This window comes from Lissotriton vulgaris, chromosome 1_1 (genome assembly GCF_964263255.1).
Source record: "Lissotriton vulgaris chromosome 1_1, aLisVul1.2, whole genome shotgun sequence".
In the NCBI taxonomy this organism is placed as follows: domain Eukaryota; kingdom Metazoa; phylum Chordata; class Amphibia; order Caudata; family Salamandridae; genus Lissotriton; species Lissotriton vulgaris.
The window spans coordinates 830,720,244-830,741,032 of record NC_141685.1 but is presented as its reverse complement, the minus strand read 5'-3'; the positions used below and the strand labels follow the sequence as shown (position 1 = coordinate 830,741,032).

The window sequence follows — 20,789 nt, the reverse complement described above, 5'->3', positions numbered from 1 at the left end:
CGTCTGGCTCTGTGTGGGCGTCTGGCTGTGTGTGTGTGTCTGGCTCTGTGTGTGTGTGTCTGGCTCTGTGTGTGTGTGTCTGGCTGTGTGTGTGTGTGTCTGGCTGTGTGTGTGTGTGTCTGGCTGTGTGTGTGTGTCTGGCTGTGTGTGTGTGTGTCTGGCTGTGTGTGTGTGTGTCTGGCTGTGTGTGTGTGTGTCTGGCTCTGTGTGTGTGTGTGTCTGGCTCTGTGTGTGTGTGTCTGGCTCTGTGTGTGTGTGTCTGGCTCTGTGTGTGTGTGTCCGACTGCGTGTGTGTGTGTGTGTGTATTTGTGTGTGGGGCTCTGTGTGTGAGCAATGCCAATAGCTCTAACTTTTCCAAAGGCGAAACCATTGCATTGTAAATGCTTGTTCATTGATCCCACCATCTGCAGCTTTCTGTGAGAATCTCCAAGGCTGTTGGTTCCTGAAATAGTAGACGTGTTCCCTGTGCGAAATGCCGGAACAGCGGGCACTGTGGCTTCAATAGGCCTTGCCAGTGAAATGTACTTTGGATTTCTAGGAGACATTAGTCACAAATGAGCGCACCAGCCTGACCTAGCAATTTGGGCCAGGCCTTTGAGGTGACTTTGGATTGATCTTCATCTGTACACGGGCGGCTGGTGCTCTGCTAATGGGCGCAGGGGGCGTTGCTCAGCTATCCTGAGGGGAGAGGCACAACGAGAAAAAACACCAAGCTGCTACAGACAAATGACCACTTGCTGCTCGGTAATAAAGTGAGCCGAATCTTTGTCTTTCTCCTAGGGGAGAAGGAAGTAAAGTCTTGGACCGGTCTTGCTGCCGCATGTGCCAAAAGGGCGAGGCATTGCTCGACCTGCAGGCACCAGCTACAGCAGTGACATCATGTTAGAAGGCGTGGTGAACTCCAGTACCATCTCTAAGGTTGCACTTGGGGCGTACAGACAGCGGCCCTGGGAGGAGTTAACAGAACTCCATTCATTTCAATGGGGTGGGGCGGGGCAGGCTGAGGGGTCGGGGTTGGTCATCACGAGAGGGAATGGGCTGTAGGAGGAGGAGTGCCTTGCTTCTGATTAGTTTGCTGGTACACGTATTTTAAACTGCGTGGTTTCTTTTTTTAATACAGCGTTCTAGAACGAAGCCCGAGGCAAACTGTGCTTCATCTCGTTTCTTGCAACAGAGGCCCCGGAGACACATGGAACTAGTTGAGGGCAATAAAACAAATAGATCACCGGGGGGTCCATTTTTCGATGTAATCTGCCTGTGACAGATACTGAGAACATAGACTTTCAACTGCAGCATGCACCAGGTCAGAAACATCGTCACACTTGTTCTAAGTACTTTTGTTTTTAGGTCTCGCCTACACAGTGCACATGCACTGCATAGGAGACCTTTAGCCATCGTGCAGCTCTTTTTCCATGCACATACTCGTGCTTGTGGCAGCATACAGCTTGTGGGAGTGTGCAGCGGTGCGCCACAAGCATGAGTATGTGCTTAGAAAAAGGGCAGACTGCTCTCCCGGCTCGACATCCTTGTGCTTTCACTTTCGTTCGAGGTAAGCACTCTTACCTCCTGCTCCCTACCTCATCTCCCTCTCTCTCCTCACCCACTCGTTCCGCCTCTCTCCTCGCCCACTTGCTCTGCCGTCTCCTTTTTGAAGACCGCTTGTTCTCAAAGCCAACACAAGGGCTGCTTGTTTCTTTTGTCTTCGTTCGTCTTTTCTAATTGTTGTGTTCGTTCTAAATGCACTCCGCTGACAGCATTTTTATTTTCACCCACACGCTGCATTTACATTTTTGCTTTGCGCTAGGAATGTCGCAGTATATGCACTCAGCTGGCTGGATGTTTTAACCCCACACACAGCATTTACATTATTGCGTTGTGTTCGGCATGTCTCAGTGTATGCGCTCAGCTGACTGCATGATTTCACCCCACACAAGACATTTACATTTTTTAGATCGTTGCTGTCCCCTACCGCTTCCCCAGGCCTCTCGTCTCCTTATCAGCAGAAATGATTCATGCCACACAGCATGCAGTTTAATGGTAAAGTAAGACCTCTAGCCTCTTCTGAATTATTTCAACATATTTGTAATGTATCTTTTCCAGAATCTTTTTATTCTATATATTTAATAACGAGTTAAAAGCTTCTTGTGCTTCTCTTAGCGATAGTTATAGTGATTTACTAGAACTATGCGACTCCAACGATAATAAAACCCAAGCAGCTTTTGTCTTTGTTTTACGCAAGCCAATATTTCTGCAGCAGTGTGGCTGCACTCGCCTGACGTTACCTTTGGCTGTCTAGCATGTAACTTGTGATTGTTAGCGAAGTTTCTAATTACAGTTTTGGTGAATATTTACATTAATGTGTCTATTGTTGTGGCTGGCTGTGCGAGTGGAAGCACTCTTTTTATTTTTGTTTACGTGCAGTTCTTGTTGACAAAAAGAATGTCTCTAGGCTTACATGTCTGTTCCAATTCGATGAGTACGCGGAATATAATTTATTTAGAACTACTACTTTCATATCAGACATTTCTCCTGACATTTGCGTTGCTGTGATGGCTCAGTTTCAACATTGCTGTAGTTTTCCTTTGGTTTTTTAGGTCTCGCCTAGCGACGCAGCACCATGCAGTGCTCACCTAAGCAAGATCTATTGTTACCCACTTAAGCTCTGAAGGGGAACAGGAGATGTGCACTTGCCCCAGACAGCCCATGTGCACGCTCACACCGTCTGTTCTCTGCCAATGCGCGCTCGCCTACACAGCACAAAGCCACACGGACATGCTTGCACCTTTCCCGGGACGCTGCATTTGGTTTCCTTTCACATATTCACACCATTATCGCGGTGCAGACACTACTGCTCAATAACCATTCAAATGGCCTCACACACAGTCTCAACCACGTCACCAATGTTAACGCACCCCATCTAATGGGCTCAAACACCAACTCGTTCCTTCGACATCTTCACTACCCACATTGACCCCTGGCCCTTTCCCACCGTCCAGCTTCCCCAGAACGCGTTAGGGTGGTTACAAAAGATTGTTCCAATACTCAATTTATTTCATCCCCGCGTAATACTCACTACCTCGTTCCAAAGTCTACAAGGGGGAGTCGCATAGGAAGGGAAGAACACGTGCCAGGGATTGAGGACAGCTACATAGGTCACAACAGTGTGTTCATCAGAAAAGGACCCCCACACCAACCAACCAGCCACAATTACCGTGCTCGGCCGATCTTCACATCTGCCTGGTACTCGTACACAGAATCACTCACCTGCCGGTCTCACCCAACTGCTCCAGCTGTATCTGGGTGAAATTTAGGGCAAACCGGTCATTGCCCGGATAAAAGCATTCAACTTTCAGTTGTTACACATGCGTAGGGATAGACGTCACGTACATAAGTAAAATGTACAGAAAACTGTGCGGGCACATTGAGAAAGTGAAACTGCATGAGGCTTAAAATGGCTGACACGCGTGCGCAGTGCAGGGAACAAAGTCTTTCTCTGCACGTCTGGCACATAGCAGTTTCTCTGGTAGGTCGGTGTGTCTGGATGCGGCTTGTTTTAGTTTTGATTCAACCAACGTGATAGGATTTCCCCAAAAGCACGACCACCCTACTATGCATTGGGACAAAAAGCGGACATACGCGCCCCTTTTTTATTTTTTGCAGTTTTATATAGCGCAAACACGACCCAAAGGCACTGGAGCGCTTTACTTGATGACCACCAGTTACATCCCACTTGTACACGTTCATTGTTTGAAGGCACAGGTAGAATAAGTGATCTGCCCAGAATCACAGGATGAGCCGACGCCGAGATTCGAAGCTGCTCAACATCTTGTCAGGTCAGACTTCTACAGCCAAGATCGGATTCCTAGTCAACTGCTCATTCATTGCATGTGGGGACATACAACACACGGGGAAGGTAAAATACAAAATAATCGCCATCTAAAGCCCAGATTTGGACTAACGGAAGACGTGGTGTGTGAGAAGTTGGCCTGGTATATGGTGTTCACTATTCTAGTGAGCACCTTCCACCAGTCCAAACGACCCTTATGGTTATTGGTTGTAAGTCAACCTAATAGACCAGCTATCCTAGGGGTAGCATGGACAAAAGCAGTCTTAGGCTAAACTCAAGAGGGCATGTGAAGCCAGCTGTTTTACCATATGCAATTCTTTAAAATACCAAATGAAAGGACACCACATAAGTTATATATTACAAAATATATGTATTTATTTCTAGAATAATCCCCTTAACTCTTTATGAGCACAGGAGCACCAGCGTTAAACAAAGAACACAGTATAACATACAATAAGCTGCACAATTATGGATAGGCCGGGTGGCCACTCAAACCATATATTAAGAAAGTGGTATAAATACCACGTCACGAGCAATGAATAGGCCTAGGGCCTTGGGAATCGCTGGGCCTACACTGGACTAACGAAGGTTAGGTCGGGAGAGGCCATCAGGAGACGGGTGCAGAGCCTATAGGCAACCGCGTTTACCATACAAGTCAATGGTGTGTAAAAATCAGAAAGTTATAGGTTTTGGAGACTTCCGACTGGACTAGAACTTAGCCACTTGAAACTAGGACACTAGAGGTGTAAACCACTACAGGTCTGAATGTGGTTTGCCTAGGTGAGACCGATTGTGGTATCCCGGCAGCAAATCTACCAGGATATTGTAACCCTACCGATTCCATGGGGCACAGTTAAGCCTCTTTTCATGACCACGTGATTAAGTTTGGTTGCGTAGGTACCAGATGCATGCCTCATTTATTTGCAGCATTGAATTAATTATTATTATTATTTCATATTTAATAGCTTATTAGGCTTTGGATAAGGAGTGGCGAACACAGGCTGGTCCCTGTGTAACCCTGAGGAAGTGCTAGGGGGACGCACGAAACATGTTGGCAGACAGGAGTTGTTAGGTACACCTAAACCCATTACAATTTAGGTATCCTACCATTTCTACCCCATTTTTAGCTTTACCACCTAGGAGCCAGAATAAAGTATTTGCAACTCACTAGGCAGGTAATTTTAACTAATCACATATACTCCACTCCTTCACATCACATTCCTTGCACCACACATAGTCTTTTGTAAGTGCTCCTACGTAATTCCGCAAGTCGCAGCACGCCCCAGTCCGTAGAGGGCTGGGATGGCCCCTGTGATGAAGCATGTCACCGTGGCGCAACCCTGGTGAGTGAGGGGCACCTAAAAAAAGGAATATTTTTCCTTTTTTTCCTTTTTTCTTTCTTGGAACTATTGACACTATTCCAACACCATTGTGTGCTTTGGGAGTAGAGTCATAGACTACGGCTGGGTTCTTGATCTCTGTCCCCCATAGACTACGGCTGGGTTCTTGATCTCTGTCCCCAGAGATCTTGTGTGACTTACTCCGAAAGCTGGGCCTTCTACAGATCTCTTCTAGTAAAGTAGTATGATGATTCATGGTGCACACCTGGAGTCCAGTGTCCTATTTTGTTAAATTGAACTTGCAGATATAGTGATCATTTTCTTAGATTAGTTACATTTTGCACACCACAAACTGAATTGTCTCTCTGCTCGAATTATGGGTCCATTTTGGTTTAACCAAATTTGCCAACACTGACTAATGATTCTTCTGCCATACTCGTATCGGTTTCTACCCTATTAACCTGTATTTTATTGTTAGGTCGAGCCTGCGCAGCACATGCGCTGCTCTGCAAGTCATGCTGTATTGGAGTATGGACTTGAAACCCCGCCCACTCTCCGCCCATATTTGTTATTGGCTTGTGTCATTGTCCTTCGTAAATGCTGGCTTTTGATAAGGTAATAGGCTTGTTAGTCCCTCCTTAGTACCGCCTTGTCTTCATTTGTAGCCTACCATGAGGACCGGCTCTTTTACTTCTGTTGTTACACAGTATGTCTTATTTACCCAGTAAACACTATTTTCTGTAATGGTTTCTCCTACTGCAGGCACTAAATGCTTTCCTGCAACATTCAGCGCGCCATGCATGCTTTCACGTGGCGCTTTTACCCAAAAAAGCATTTGTTTGTCAACTTGACAAACAAATGCTTTTTGGGTAAAAGCGCCCCAAGCCGCGGTATCACTTTAATAGCAGCCAAGCACCTTTCTCAAAATACGGCTCGTCTACAGAAAGGGGCGCATCCTCTATTAATGTGAAAGCATACCATGGGGCGCTTGTGAACAACAAGCATTTGCAATCCAATAGGTCTCGCATTTTAGAAACTTTGACCTTTTGGTATTGTAAATGATTATGCCTTTTATAATTGCAGGTTTTTAAACACAAATAAAAGGCATTGCCATTTACAATGCCAATTGCTCGAAATCTCGCTATTTCGAGACCTATAGCGTTGCAAATGCTAGTTTTTTGGGAGCTATCAGTGCAGATTTTGGCAGGTGATCCAGTCTAGAATATTCATAATTGCTTTCCTCTCATTATATTTCATGTGGTTCATCTGAAATGTCATAACTTCGTGGAGAAATTGTGTTTTTGATGCAGCCCATGATGAATGTCCCCCACCCCTGCTAACTTTAAATCGGAGTCCATTGGCGGTTGTGATTAGTAATTAGCATGTCTGTGAAATCCTGTCTCTTCAGAAATAGAAAATATAATTGCAACCGACACTATGTCAACTAGCACCAGTGTTTCTAATATTTCAATTTTCATTATTTTCAAACCATTATGTGGCAGATTTTGTTCTGTGGTATAGTAAGTTAATCATTTTCCCTATTTCGCAAGGTTTTTTTACTCGTGCTTGATTTTTTTTCTTGAGCTTCTTGTATTTAAACCTTTTAAACAGAAACACAACGTACCTTCAAGTAAACACTGTATTTTCATTGCAGTGGTACCTCATCCACTAAGACGGAGGAACGTCGCCCCACTGATTTTCGCAGTGAAAAAAAGGAAAAATAAACATTATCATTTTATTTTCTCCTACTGGGCTGGGCAATTCTGCTCTGTTCTCAGAGCAGGGGGAAGAGGATTGGTGGCCGGCCGGAATGTTTGGCCGGCCTCTTGGACCGTCCAAACATTGATGTGCACAGCCTGCAGGAGAACATGCCGAGGCCCCCATTCCCTGGCTGAGCCCGAACCACGGCACTCAGGCCAATCACAGCACTGATTTGCAGTTTGAGAATAAATGGAGCAATTTATTTCGTATACCAAGAGAGAGACAGCTATATTATTTATATAAGAAAAGAATCCCACTTAACCAATGTTGTTTGTTTGTATATATATATGTATCCTGCTGGTCAAAATTTGTCACGCCAGTTCTTGATATATAGAAATGAGATGTCTAAGAAATTCTAAGGCTGGGCTCTGAAGCATAATGAAGTAGAGCTTCATACAAAATGGCTGCACATTATGACGTGGCTTTACTGAAAGGTTTCTGTGGTATTCACTGATCTTACATTGCTGGAGAGTGATATTCAGGGTTTTTTTTTTAAACGTGTTAAGCGATATGCCTGCTGAGGCATTAGTGTTTCAGGTGAGTAGTTTCTTGTGCGGTGTCCACAAAATCATAGTCCTACCAATACTGATTATGAATGTAACCTACATTTTTGTATTAAAGTCTGGCTTTGGCTTTCTTTGATTAGGTTATCCTTCTCAGCCTGATACTTGTGCTAAGGAAGCAGATACAGATAACAATTCAAATATTACGGACAGCGAGTGACTTTATAAGCCGAGTGCCTTTCCTGTTACTCCAGCCACTGTGGACCTTCATCATTCTTATTTTCTTTTGGGTCTTCTGGGTGGCTGTGCTTCTCAGTCTAGGAACTGCAGGTACGTGCCATTGTTTGCAGTTCTTTTAAAGATAAAAAAATATGTGCTTATGGTAATGCATGTCTACATTTACAGTTTAGGTGTTATTGCTATTAGGAGTTTAAACTCACAGGTGATGCACTGTTGGTCCAAATGCAAGCCTCTTCCTGTTTGTCGGACAATGCCATTGTCTGCGTTTATCTTGCAACTCAATTACGGATCCTATTGACAGCCTGCCGAAATCAGGATAACAACACCACTCTCTAAACCATTTAGTCACCTGTGACTTTTGAAATGGTTTCCTATTACTCTTGCTCTGGCTGGTGTTCGATTCGAATCATGTTAGTGATCAACCATATCCACCTTCCATTAACTGACTGTACATCAACTTACGGACTCAATGTGTGTCACTTGTGGAATTTCGTGTTATTTAAAGTTACATGTTATAAACCTATACATGTCTTTGAAATATTCTAAAACTGGATCTGAAAAACAATTTCACTCAAAGGGATCCTGCTTTAATTACACTGACACAACATTGATTAACACTGTTTGTTTAAACAAATGGCTATTTGTATTCCACTTTCTAAGATGGAGGCTCAATCTCTTTCATGTCCAGGCTTCTTTATTTTAGTCACTTAAAAAGACTATCTATATGAGGGTCATTGAGTATGTCTTCTGTTTCATGCCTAATCGTAGTCCCATTAGATTGAGAGTGAACTGCTATTTTGAAGTATCCAAGGTATTGGAAATGAAAACTGGAAAGATGGACATCTTAATCAAGAAAATGCTGTGCTGTATACTAAGGTGATGAATATCACTGGTGTGTTCTATAATAACAAAATCGAGAGCCCAATGTAAAAAAGGGAGTAATATATTCTTGTAGTTACAAATCCCATGTAAAGGCAGACACATCACAGGCATGCTCCACCAACCTTGGCTTCCACACTATCCCTGATTCAGCCACCGATAGTTGTCACCAGTAGAGCAGACAGAACCATCATCATTCACTTGCTCAGGCACATTGTGTTAAACACAGTATGATAAAATGCATACCCCTTCTTGAAGTCAAGACGATACACCTCCCTCTTATACAACAACCAAACTTAGGAGCATCTACGCTAATTGAAATTAAGACCTTGCACCATGCCGCAACACAGAAGACAGCAACAATCACTAATGAACAGACACACCTTCACCCACTCAACACTCTTCTCTTCTTGATCAAAGCACCCACATCAGCATGATGGAACTATCCCTTGCCAGTTTAAAGTGGGGCGTCAACTTGAGTTCAGAAACCTGCAGCAAGATGAGAGCAAGAGAAATCACACTGGATCACACACCCGTGGCAATTGTAAATGGAGGTCACATATTTCTATAAAAGATAGGAGAGATCACAAATCCTCACACAGATAGATACTAATATGTGGAATCAAATATCCTGAAGAATATTAGGAGGAATCCCCATGTCCTCAGGAACCTCTGGGACAGTCACACATACCTATTTGAATAGGATGGGAAAATACTTCCTCAATCACATCAAACATAGCACAGGTATCTCAGGGAAGAGTCCTGCCCACCCTGAACAAAGGCATACTTCACAAACAAGTTATTCTACAAAGGTGCACTGAAAAATAAAACATCCAAACATACATGTAATTCTAGAAAGACCCCATTATAACTTCTCTGCATCTAAAATGAACATAATGTACCAAAGTGTAACTAAGCACCGCATAATACATAATGCACAGGGGCATATATGCAAGTAAATTGTTTGCCCACATGACCGATCCAGAAACCTATAACAAGGCAAAATGCATGGACTTTGATCAGAAAGCATTTACCCGAGCATTCTCTCCAGCCTCCCTACAAGGAAACTGCTTAAACGTACACAAAACAGAAACACAAGCCATGGCGAATTGCTTACTTCTCAATACCTAACACAATACCCAACCATTTAGCGCTTTCCCTCTGACTAAAAAGTTAAAGGTTGCGATCCCAAATCCACCTGGCACAAACTGATTCCAAATTTACAGCTACATAGGGATGGTTCTTCAGCTGCACGTCAGAACATAAATCACAGTACCCGTCATCTTTTTTTTTTTTTTAAAGATTTGTTACGTTTTTATTCAAAACAGATATTATACTCAATACTTCAAAGTGGCAATAGTAGTGACACATGGCAATGTTACAGCAGATTACCAAGAAGTCGGCAAATAGATTAATACCAGAGACATCATAATAACAATCTGCATCACCCCACCCCCTACGAAAAATCACCCCCCACTACAGTCCCAATGCGATGTAAGCTTGTAAAGCACAGTCAACATGTACCCTGCTTAGTATGTCGGCCCAGGGCTAACGCTAAGTATCTATATGACAGGAGTAGTTCCAATCAGCTCCTGTGAGTCACTTTCAGGAGCAACTGTTCCACCCCCTTGGTTGCGAGGTAAGTTTTGTATAGTTCCCAAACGTTTTTAGGTCTGCTCCGTGGGGGGAGAAGGTCACTAAAGTTTTCCGCATATCGCGTGACCACTGGGCCAACGTGGGTGTCGGTCCCCGTGACCAACAGATTGACACCCTTCATTTGGCTTGTAATAATCCCATACCCACTAACCGGCGCACTCCCTTAGATGTCTGTTTAGAGTAACCCAGAAGAGCAAGAGCAGGGTCCGAGTGAGTGTCAATTCAGCCACTTGCCCCAGTTCCCTAAAAACCAAATCTCAAAAGTTGGATATCCCCAGGCAAAACCAGGCCAGAAGAAGGAAATCAGCTGTCTGCGCATTGCATCTCTCACAGGCCGGATCTTCTCGTAATCTGTATCTATGCAATCTTTTTGGAGTGTAGTAGACTCTATTGAGTTACTTAAAGTGAAACAATCCATGTCTTTCATTTTATGAGATGAGCTTCGTGCTAGAACAGCAGTAAGCCACATAGGGTAACCTATGTCCCGTTTCAAGTGTCGCTGACAATCTAATCGGGCTTTAGTGTAGTGGTTTTCCCTATATGACCTAGATAGCTTGTAGATTTTGGACACTATTCTGGAAGGCGACTTCGCCGTTATGACTTAGGTCAAGGCTGGCAACTCAGAAGGTTCTAGCAAGTCATCTCCTAAAATGTTCAGCATGGCGTGTCGTGTTCTGTGGAACTGGAATTGTGTAAGAATAGTAGGTGTACTCACCCCGTCTCTAGATCACCCCAGTTCTTTGCGATGCCATCATTAAATAGATCTCCTACGGTCTGTACTCCCAACAAATTAAGTGCACGCGTAACCCCCTTATCCCTACATGGGGCAGCCAACTACACCATTCTAGCAATGCTGATGGAGCGTAAAGAATGGCCCCCACATGTAACTGTAATAGGTAGTGCCAAGCGTGTGTTGTTGTATTTATTGAATCTAAGATCCCTGTCCTTCGGACAGCGGCCCTAAACATCAAAGCTGGTAGTGATAGTGGGGCAGCAACTACAGTTTCTATACAAAGGTGTGGAATGTCCGGAGGACCGTGCACCCAGTAGTAAGCATGCTCGCTCTGTGCTGCTCTGTAATATAAATTCTAGTCTGGCGCCCCCCCATATGGTACGGCAGTGTAAGAACCTGCCATTTGACCCGCGCCTGTTGGCCTGCCCAGGCTAACCATACCATCAATGTTCTAAGCCGGCGAAAGAATGAGCAAAGAAGAACTATGGGGATATTTGAGAAAAGAAACAAAACGAGGCAATACCACCATTTTCATAATGTAAACTCTGGCCAGCAAAGACAGGGGTAGTTTAATCCAACCATCTACGTGCTGATAGCAACTCCGTAGTTTTTATTAAACACAACCTCTGAATCAGATCAGTATGCACCCTTCTACCCAAATATTTCACCGCTTTCGTTGACCACTGCAACGGGTAGTCTGGTTCGAAAGGTGTCGTGGCCGGTGTAAGTGGGAATATGATAGACTTCGGCCAGTTTACTCGTAAACCTGACTGCAGCAAAATGCACCACTTCACGCAGAACCATAGAGCAGTTGCATTCAGGGTCTCTAACATACAGTAGTGTATCATCCACATAGGTGGATACTATTAGTTCGTAGCCCGGGAACCGTATGCCCTTGTGTCTATTATTTTCTCTGAGCTGGCAGGCTAGAGGTTCAGCAATGAGCGCGTATAAGATTGGTGACAGAGGGCAACCCTGTTGATTACCTCTGGAAATGGGTATAGAGTCTGTCACTAGATTACCTATTTTAATTCTGGCTGTGGGAGCGTTATACAGAACTCCTAATAATTAAAGGAAGGCCGGCCCCAGGCCCATCCTAGGTAAAACCTGTCTCGTAAAGGGCCATTCAACGGAGTCGGAGGCCTTCTCCATTTCAAGAAATACTGCTACCGCCTGTGTCTCTGGTCGGGTGTGTTTTAGAGCACCAAACACTGTGTGTAAGTTATAGGTTAGGTTTCTGCCAGGCACAAACCCAGCTTGTTCAGGTGCAAGCAGGATCGGGATTGAAGGGACCAACCGGTTAGCTAGGATCTTTGCAAATATTTTCGTATCTACATTGAGTAGAGAGCGCGGGCGGTAAGAAGCGCATTCTTCCGGGGGCTTACCCGGTTTTACGATAGCAAAAATAATTGGCTCACTCATCGTGGGCGGCATAGTTCCCGATACACTCATATCATCAAAAAGCGTAGTCAACTGCGGCACAAGTGAATCCAGGAACGGCCCTATAAAAGGCAACCTTGAGGCCATCAACTCCGGGCGCACTACCCGCTTTCATGTTCGAAAGAGCCAAGAGGATTTCCTCTCTCTCAATGGGTCTCATCAGAAACTCACGATGCGTGTTCGTGACCCATGGCAGCTTTATATGTGTGAGGTAATCCAAAATGTCTTCCCCCGTACCCCCACTACGGGTAGCATATAGCTCAGAGTAGTATTGACGAAACCTGCCCACCTCTTCAGTTAGAGTGTCACCCTCCGCTGATCTAATCTCTGTCTGCCGTCAAAGTTTTGTCCCGCCGCTGCTTGAGTAGCTGGGATAAAACCACCCCCTGCCCTCACTATCTCCGTACGCCCGTGCTGTGGCATATTTACCAAGGTTTTTTATTTCAGCATCAGCCGCCCCATGGTATTCCTCCAGCAAGACTTTGATCTCCTGCGCAACTGCATCATCTGCACTAGCCTGTTGGCGTTTTTCTAAGGTCACCGGGTTCTGTTATAAGTCAGTGAGTCTTTTGCGGATCGCCCTGAGAACGCCAGAATGCTTGGTCATAGCGGATGTAAACTTTAAATGCCTCCCAGACTACCTGAAAGCTATCTACCGACCCCACGTTGGTCTCAAAAAATGTTTCAATTGCTTCAGCCATTTCTTCTTTAAAAACCGCATCACGCTAGGAGTAAGGGGAATACCTCCAGGTGAAGGGAGGGATAGCGTTTCTGGGGGTGTCTAACTCTAGCAGTAGCGGGGAGTGATCCGAAAGTGTACAGGGAAGTACCTTACATGCACGCACTCTCTCATTTAACTACCTGGCAGCCATCCAATAGTCAATTCGGGTGTGTCGGTCATGATAGGCTGAGTTGTGTGTAAAGCCCCCTTTGCCCAGGTATCTCTGGCGCAGCACATCACACAAGTCAAACCTCACCATAGCGCCTTCCACCGTTCTAGCTGCCGCCATGATGTGTCTCTCCAGCCCCCCGATCTGTCCAGGCGCAAGTTCCTGACTAAATTGAGATCTCCACCCCAGAGCAGTTGCCCCTCTCCACGCAAGCCTACCTTGTCTGACAGCGCAGCATAAAAATCAGGGTTATCAAAATTTGGGTCGTAAATATTAACTATGAGAGGGTCCATACCCTTTCCTCTACATCTGGTAATAACAAATCTACCTTCCCTGTCCGTGTCTAATGGTACAAGTGCTGGGGCGGACTTGGGATTCACCCAGGTAAGTACCCCACGCGCGTGAGTGGTGAATCCTGCTGCATGCATGTTACCATGTAAACCTCTACTACGCAGCATAGGACTGTTGAGAGGGAGATGCGTCTCCTGTAGCAGCGCAATATCTATTTTGTGTCTCTTCAAGTAAGGACTTCACAAAGTTTCCTGTGGTCGTTAAGTCCTCTAACATTCCAAGTAAGTGCTTGGAGTGTGTCAGTACTCATGTCCCTGCAGGACCTACTGGTTTCTGTCATGGGGTGTGTCTTGCCTGTTTCACCTGACTGACCCATGGAACAGACAGGGTATGTGCCTACCCTTAACTTTCCGAGTCTCATGCCCCGTCCTCCCCCCCCCCCCCCCCCCCCCCCCCCACCCACGCCAAGCCATCCCCAACTTGGCCTTGACGATGTTTCCCCACAAACTCCCCCTGGGTCTTCAATATGGTCAAGATTTCAGAACTGCATAACATTGCCTCGGGATCCCCTCCCTCCCCCCAAAAAACAGTACCCAAGATGTGCAATTCACTCGCAGGCAGACGCTGCTCACCAAGTGGGGCAGTGCGTCCCAACTGGTCGCTACTCTTACCCCTACTGCCATCCGGCTGTAGTAGTGCGTCTGCTATATAAAACTAATCTACTATCTACTTCATATAGCCTGATTAGACAGAGGTAACATGCACAGTACTCCCACCGAGTCTATCCATATTTCAATTAACACTGTATCTTGGCCCATCATGCAGTATAAAACAATCCTGTTGAATTCAGTCCTTTAAACCCTTGCCACCAAGGCACTTGTGTGACAGTACTGTTACTGCTAGACACCCCCTTAGTCGCAACGCTTTTAACTGAAAATCATGCGGTCAAGAGATCAGTCCTGCTTGTATAGTTAACCTCCAACAGCTCCCTCCAAGGAACTGGGCTCTGAACTGTTTCGCTGCTCCTTGGCTTACTCCTTCAGGGCCTTCTGCAATGCCTTTGGGTCAGTGAAGATACGTGAGTGGCCCTGTCGATTCACACGCAGTCGGGCCAGATATAGCATAGCGTAGACTATGTGTTGGTCCCTCAGCTGGCGATTCAACGTGCGAACTGTCTGCGCACCTCCTGCACTCGTGGAATGAAATCCGGGTAAAAAGAGATGTTGGCCCGTTCATACTGTAATGATTGTATGTTCCTGGCAGCTGATATTGCCGAGTCTCTGTCCCGATAGTTCAGCAGTTTCGTGATCATCGGTCGTGGGGGGGCACCAGGAATAGGGTAAAGGCCCAGGGACCGGTGAGCTCTTTCCACCACAAACATGGGTGAAAAGGTTTCACTGCCTAGAAGGGTGACCAGCAGTTTCTCAATTAATTTTTCCATGTTGCCAGTCTGAGTCGATTCCGGAAGGCATGTGATCCTCAAGGTATTGCAACGGTAACACGCTTCCAAGTCCTCTGCCTTGTCTTGCAACACCTGCAGCACTCTCCCCATCTGCTTGTGGTCAGTGTCCATTGTTGTCTGCTCCTCCTCCATCTCTGTAACTCTGTGTTCCCCCATGTCTAGCCTTTCTGCATGCTTATCCAGTCTCTCAGACATTCTCTCCATCCGGTACGATAGTGAGTTTATTTTTGTACCCAACACTTATAGGCTACCCTGAAAGCCTTTTTCCATCCCTGCCAGTATGGTGCGGTAGCGTGTTCAGTTCGTAGCCACGACCAGCCCGTATATCCACCGAACACCTAGGCAGTTAGCTTACAGCGAGCTTACCACTGGTGAGCCCTTCTATATTACCAACCACGGCCTCCGATCAATGCGTTGACCCACATAGGCCCATGGTGCCTTCCCTGCGCTGTCTCGTCGTACCACAGAGGGCCAGCAGCGAGTTCCCCCGCCAATACTGCCAAACTACACTCCTGGGTTCCACAGGCTCCCAGTCTAGCCAATTTGAGTGATCGTGTTGAGGATCAACCCGGGAATCCAGCTTGTGTTCACTGCTTGCTTGTGAAACATGCGTCACCGCCTGATGCCTTTTCCAAAGATAAATATGTCTTTATGCACTACGTGTATTAATCAGCTCGCAGTGGGCAGCAACAGGGGTGCGGGACCAATCCTCACCTGGGCAAATCAATGGAGGGCTCTCCCTAGGCTGGTAGCTCCAGGTAGGGCCTTGTGCTGCTCCTATAGCGCAACCCCTGTTCAAAATGGCGGCGTATGTCAGAAAAGCAGTGCTCAAGCCGTCTTCAGGCCCCAGCCGGGATCAAAGCACTGGCAGGTATCCCTCACTTGCCCAGGCCTCCAAAGTCCCTAGACCAGCAGCTGCCCACAGCGTGTCAGGCGTCACAGCGTATCTCCGGCAGGCCTCAGCGCTCATAGTCAAAATGGCCGGGGTTCCAGCCTCTATAACACCGCTGCCCCAAGCACTGCAGGGTACTCACTGCACCTTAGGCTGCCATACTGCACAGAACTCCGAGTTTGCGCCCCTCAGAGGGTTTCACCGCCAGCATTAAGGTACCCCTAGATGTCCTTCAGCGCAGATTTGCCGTTCAGCCAGCTCTGAGCTCGGACGTCGCAGCTGGGCCCTATAATGTTCATGATCGCGAGTCAGCGATCTAGTTAGCCGCGCACCGAAGGGTGCGCATACGCGAGCGTGTGACGTCACGCGCTCGCATATATAATAAAGGGAGCGTGGCCGGCGAAGGCAGTCCAGACCACGTGGTAACCGAAGCTGAGTGTCCCGAGTCTTATTGCTGCCGCGGCGCAGTTACCACCATGCGCATGCGGCCTAACGACTCCACACTGGCGACGAAGGTCTGAGAACCCATGCAGTGCCCCACTGTGTTTAGGCCGTGCTCCGATGCTGTGGGAGCGCACGGCGGGCCATTGATTCCTACGATCGGCAGGCCTGGAACGAGCAGCCCGTTCCGCTCCGGAAACCGGCGGACGGCGGCGACCACGTGCGCTGGTCCCCGTAGATGTCCCTACCAGGACAAAGAGTCGCTGACTGGCGTGGTGTGGCCCCACGCATCAATGCTAATGCCCTGACCCAGGAAGAGGGTGTGTGTGCACTGCCCCTCCGGCGCAGCTACAGACAGATGCCCGTGGACCGCGTGCAGTGGCGGAAGGAGGTCAGTGCCAGGGCGTGAGGCCCCAAAACAAGTTAGCCCAGCAGCACAAGTCGCCCATTCACGCGGCCGAACCCAAGCAGAGCCCCAACCAGCCTGAGCCGCAGCACCACAGGCAAGTTTGACCCAGGCCACACGCTAGGCTGTCCCACGTGCCAACATGGCGTCCATTCCCGCCATTGAACCGTTTGTATTAGACGGCGCCCCAGCATCCCTAGCACCACGCTGGAAGGTTCTGGACAGACCGTCTACAGATCTGCTTTGAGGGTGCAGGCACGGCGAGAGAACGATGCAGGGCGGTGCTTCTACACCTGGGAGGGAAAGACATCCACAGGATTTACTAGTGGAAGCCACACCAAAGACCTACATCACACTCCTCAATGCGCATTTCGAACCAATGGCCAGTAAAGACTATGAACGGTTCATTTTACGCCAAGCTAAACAGGAGGCAGAAGAATCGCTTGATGCGTTCCATGGCAGGCTAAAAGAACTGGCCAGCACCTGTGGTTTTTGCGATGAGCAAGAGGAGATTCGAGGCCAAATAATACAGGGATGCTACTCATCAAATCTGAGAGTGAAGATCCTGCAAGAAGACGGAAAGCCGCTGGCAGATATCTTGAAGCTAGGGCGCTCCAAAGAACTGTCGCAAGCAAGAGCGTCACACATGGAAGCGGCTCTCCACCGGCCAGTCAAGACGGAACAGGTCAACGCGGCTGAACAGGTCCACGTCGTCCGACCGAAAACACGCCAATTTGGAGGGAGGAAGCCACAAGACAGGCGCAGAGAATGCGGATACTGTGGAGGCCAGCCCCACTGCGCTCAAGACTGCCCGGCACGAGGGAAAAGATGCAGCTCGTGCGGATGGATGAACCACTTCACAGCAGTATGCAGAACCACGAAGGCGAAGAATGAGGCTGCTCACGCCATAAAAGAAAGTCGGGACAGTGAAAACATGGACGATGACTCCAACGACTACCCGGTCCATTACGTGTTCGCCATCAACCAACCACAAAGAAAGAAGAGGCGTCTCCCGAAGTGTCGCATAAGAATACACCAGCAGGAAGAGAGAGCCACAATTGACACCGGAGCCTCTATTGAGCTCATGGCGGCGAACGTGTATAACCAGCTAAGGAGTAAACCGACTCTGCAGGCAGCAAGAATCCGAGTGTTCGCATACGGGCAGAAGACACCGATTCCACTGATCGGTTGCTTCCAGACCGAACTGCAGCACCAAGACCGGAAGGTCCCGACGACCGTCTATGTCACCAAGGAAGGCAGTGGCATGCTCATCAGCGGGCAGGCGGCAGAAGAACTCAGACTGATATCGTTCGCGATGGCCGTACTAACAGAAGAGTTACGATACTGGAAGAGTTTGAGGACACGTTCCGAGGTATTGGATGCCTATAAGGGAAGGAGGTGTCCCTCCACATTGATCAATCGATCCAACCTGTCGCACTCAGACACCGGAGAATAGCCTTCCACCTCAGAAAGAAGGTTGAGGAAGAACTAGAATCCCTTGAACGACAGGACATCATTGAAAAGGTCAGTGGGCCTACCCCGTGGGTGTCTCCAATCGTGGTGGCGCGCAAGCCTAAGCAGCCTGGCCAGGTCCGCATCTGTGTGGATATGCGCCTACCCAATGCGGCGGTCAAGAGAGAAAGGCACCTGACCCCCACAATCGATGACATTCTAGGGGAACTAAACGGATCAAGGTGGTTCTCCAAGATGGATCTCCGATCGGGCTATCACCAGCTGCCCCTCCATCCAGACTCCCGCTACATAACCACTTTCTCCACCCACGTGGGCCTCAGACGCTATCGACGTCTTAATTTCGGCATCTCCAGTGCCGCGGAAGTGTTCCAGAATACCATCCGGGAGGTTCTGAGTGGACTCCCGTGAGTCCTGAACGTCAGTGACGATCTGCTAATATATGCAAACTCGATCGAAGAACATCACCAAAGGTTGAGAGGCGTGCTACGGAGAATCAAGGACTCTGGCCTGACCCTGCACCGCGAGAAGTGCCAATTTCTCCAAAACAAAATCAGCTTCTTCGGCTACACCTTCTCTGATCAAGGAATAGCCCCCGACCCGGATAAGGTGAGAGATGTACAGGAAGCACCCGCACCCTCCAACATATCGGAAGTGAGCAGCTTCCTGGGCATGGTGAATTTCTGTGGGAGATTCATCCCAGACTTGTCAAACCTCACCAGGCCGCTCCGAGAACTCACCAAATCAACCCCCCCCTGGCAGTGGGGAGAAGAACAGGAAACGGCGTTCCGGGACACCAAAGCAGCATTGTCGGCAGACAAGACCCTATCGTAGTTTGACCCGGCGAAGCCTACCAACATAGCCGTGGATGCCAGTCCTTACGGCCTGGGAGCCGTGCTGACACAACGCCAAGGCGAGGATGACTGGGCACCCATCGCCTACGCCAGTCGGTCTTTAACAGAGACAGAGCAAAGATACTCCCAGATAGAGCGATAAGCGATAGCGATTCACTGGGCCTGCAGACATTTCCACGTCTATGTATACGGACACCCGTTTACAGTGTCAACGGACCATAAGCCTCTAATCCCGCTCTTCCGAGGGTCAGTGTCCAAACCGCCACCACAGATAGAAAAGTGGATTCTCCAACTACAAGAATACGACTACCAAGTAGAGTACAAACCGGGAGCGACAAACCCAGCAGACTATCTTTCCCGGCATCCCCGAGCAGCCACCAACGTGGAAAAGGAGGACGCAGAGGAGACCGAAGAATACGTGAATGTCGTGCTGGAAAGGTCAAGACCCCTACCGATGAGTTTGGAGATGATCATTGAGGCAACTCGTAACGACGAAGTGCTCCAGCTGGTGATGAGTGCCCTACAAGCCAACGACTGGAGAGCCATTCAAGACTCACTGAACAAGAGGACACCACAAGCGAAATATTCCCTGGAAACCTTCCTGAGAGTAAAAGAAGAACTGTCAGTCGACAGCCAAGGGTGCTTACTGAGAGGACCACGGATTGTGATGCCTGAATGCCTGACCCGGCAAGCGGTCGAGCTAGCACACCGCGGACACCAGGGTATAGTGAAGACCAAGAGCAGGCTCTGAGCCAAGGTGTGGTTCCCGGACATGGACACCAGAGTGGAACAAACGGTCAAAGAGTGCCGATGGTGCCAGGCTGTGGGGCAACCCGAATGTCCTCCCCCAGTCCTCACAGAAGATAGCCCACAGAGACCGCGGGAATGTGTCAGTGCGGATTTTGGGCACCTCCCAGATGGAAGATACGTACTCGTCATCATAGACGACTTCACCAAATACCCTGAGGTGGTGGTCGTAGCAACTCTCACCGCCAAGGAGGTCATCGCAACGTTTGAGAAGACCATAGCCACGCACGGCATCTTCGAGAGCGTCAAGACGGACAATGGACCACCTTTTCAAGGACAAGAATTCGCAGAATACCTCAAGAATTGGGGAATGCATCACCGGAAAGTGACCCCCTGCTGGCCTCAAGCCAACGGGGAGGTAGAGAGGTTCATGCGCACACTAAATAAAGTCATCAGAATCGCCCATGCAGAAAAGGCCCCCCTGGAAAGAGCAATCTACACCTTCCTGAGGGAGTATCGACTTACACCACATCGTACTACGGAAGCAGCGCCATATCCCTCTGCAATGGGACGGATGAAGTGGAGAAGTGTGGCTCAGTGGTCAGAGGCGGCAGACCCGGTAGCTGGGATCGACCGTGGACCAGGGTTCGATTCCCCGCCTCAGCGGGTCTCGGGCTCAAAAATTCCACGGCCTCGACAATTCTCGCTCCGGTGCCTACTCGACTCACGGGGTCTCACTCTGCAACTCTGGGCAATAGCTTGCTTAATCTCCACTACGGCCCCTCGCGGCGGGATGCCTGGCTTTCACCCTGTGGACACCCTGCCGGGGCCTCTCACAGGGGAATACCAGGACGGGTTCCCTAAGCAAGCGCCAGGATGCCCTTTGGTTGACAGGTTGCGCTATACAAGTACACCTACATTTACGTTTACATAGTC

General features: G+C 48.1%; 1 protein-coding gene across 2 annotated transcripts in view; it reads left to right on the top strand.

The window, feature by feature from the left end:
• SLC44A3 (solute carrier family 44 member 3) overlaps positions 1 to 20,789 on the top strand; it is a 530,813-nt gene that overhangs the window by 409,802 nt on the left and 100,222 nt on the right. For both annotated transcript variants that reach the window (XM_086957367.1, XM_086957377.1), the window contains one exon: positions 7,596 to 7,782. In XM_086957367.1, coding sequence (XP_086813493.1) covers positions 7,596 to 7,782 — 187 coding nt within the window. The remainder of the gene's footprint in view (positions 1 to 7,595; positions 7,783 to 20,789) is intronic.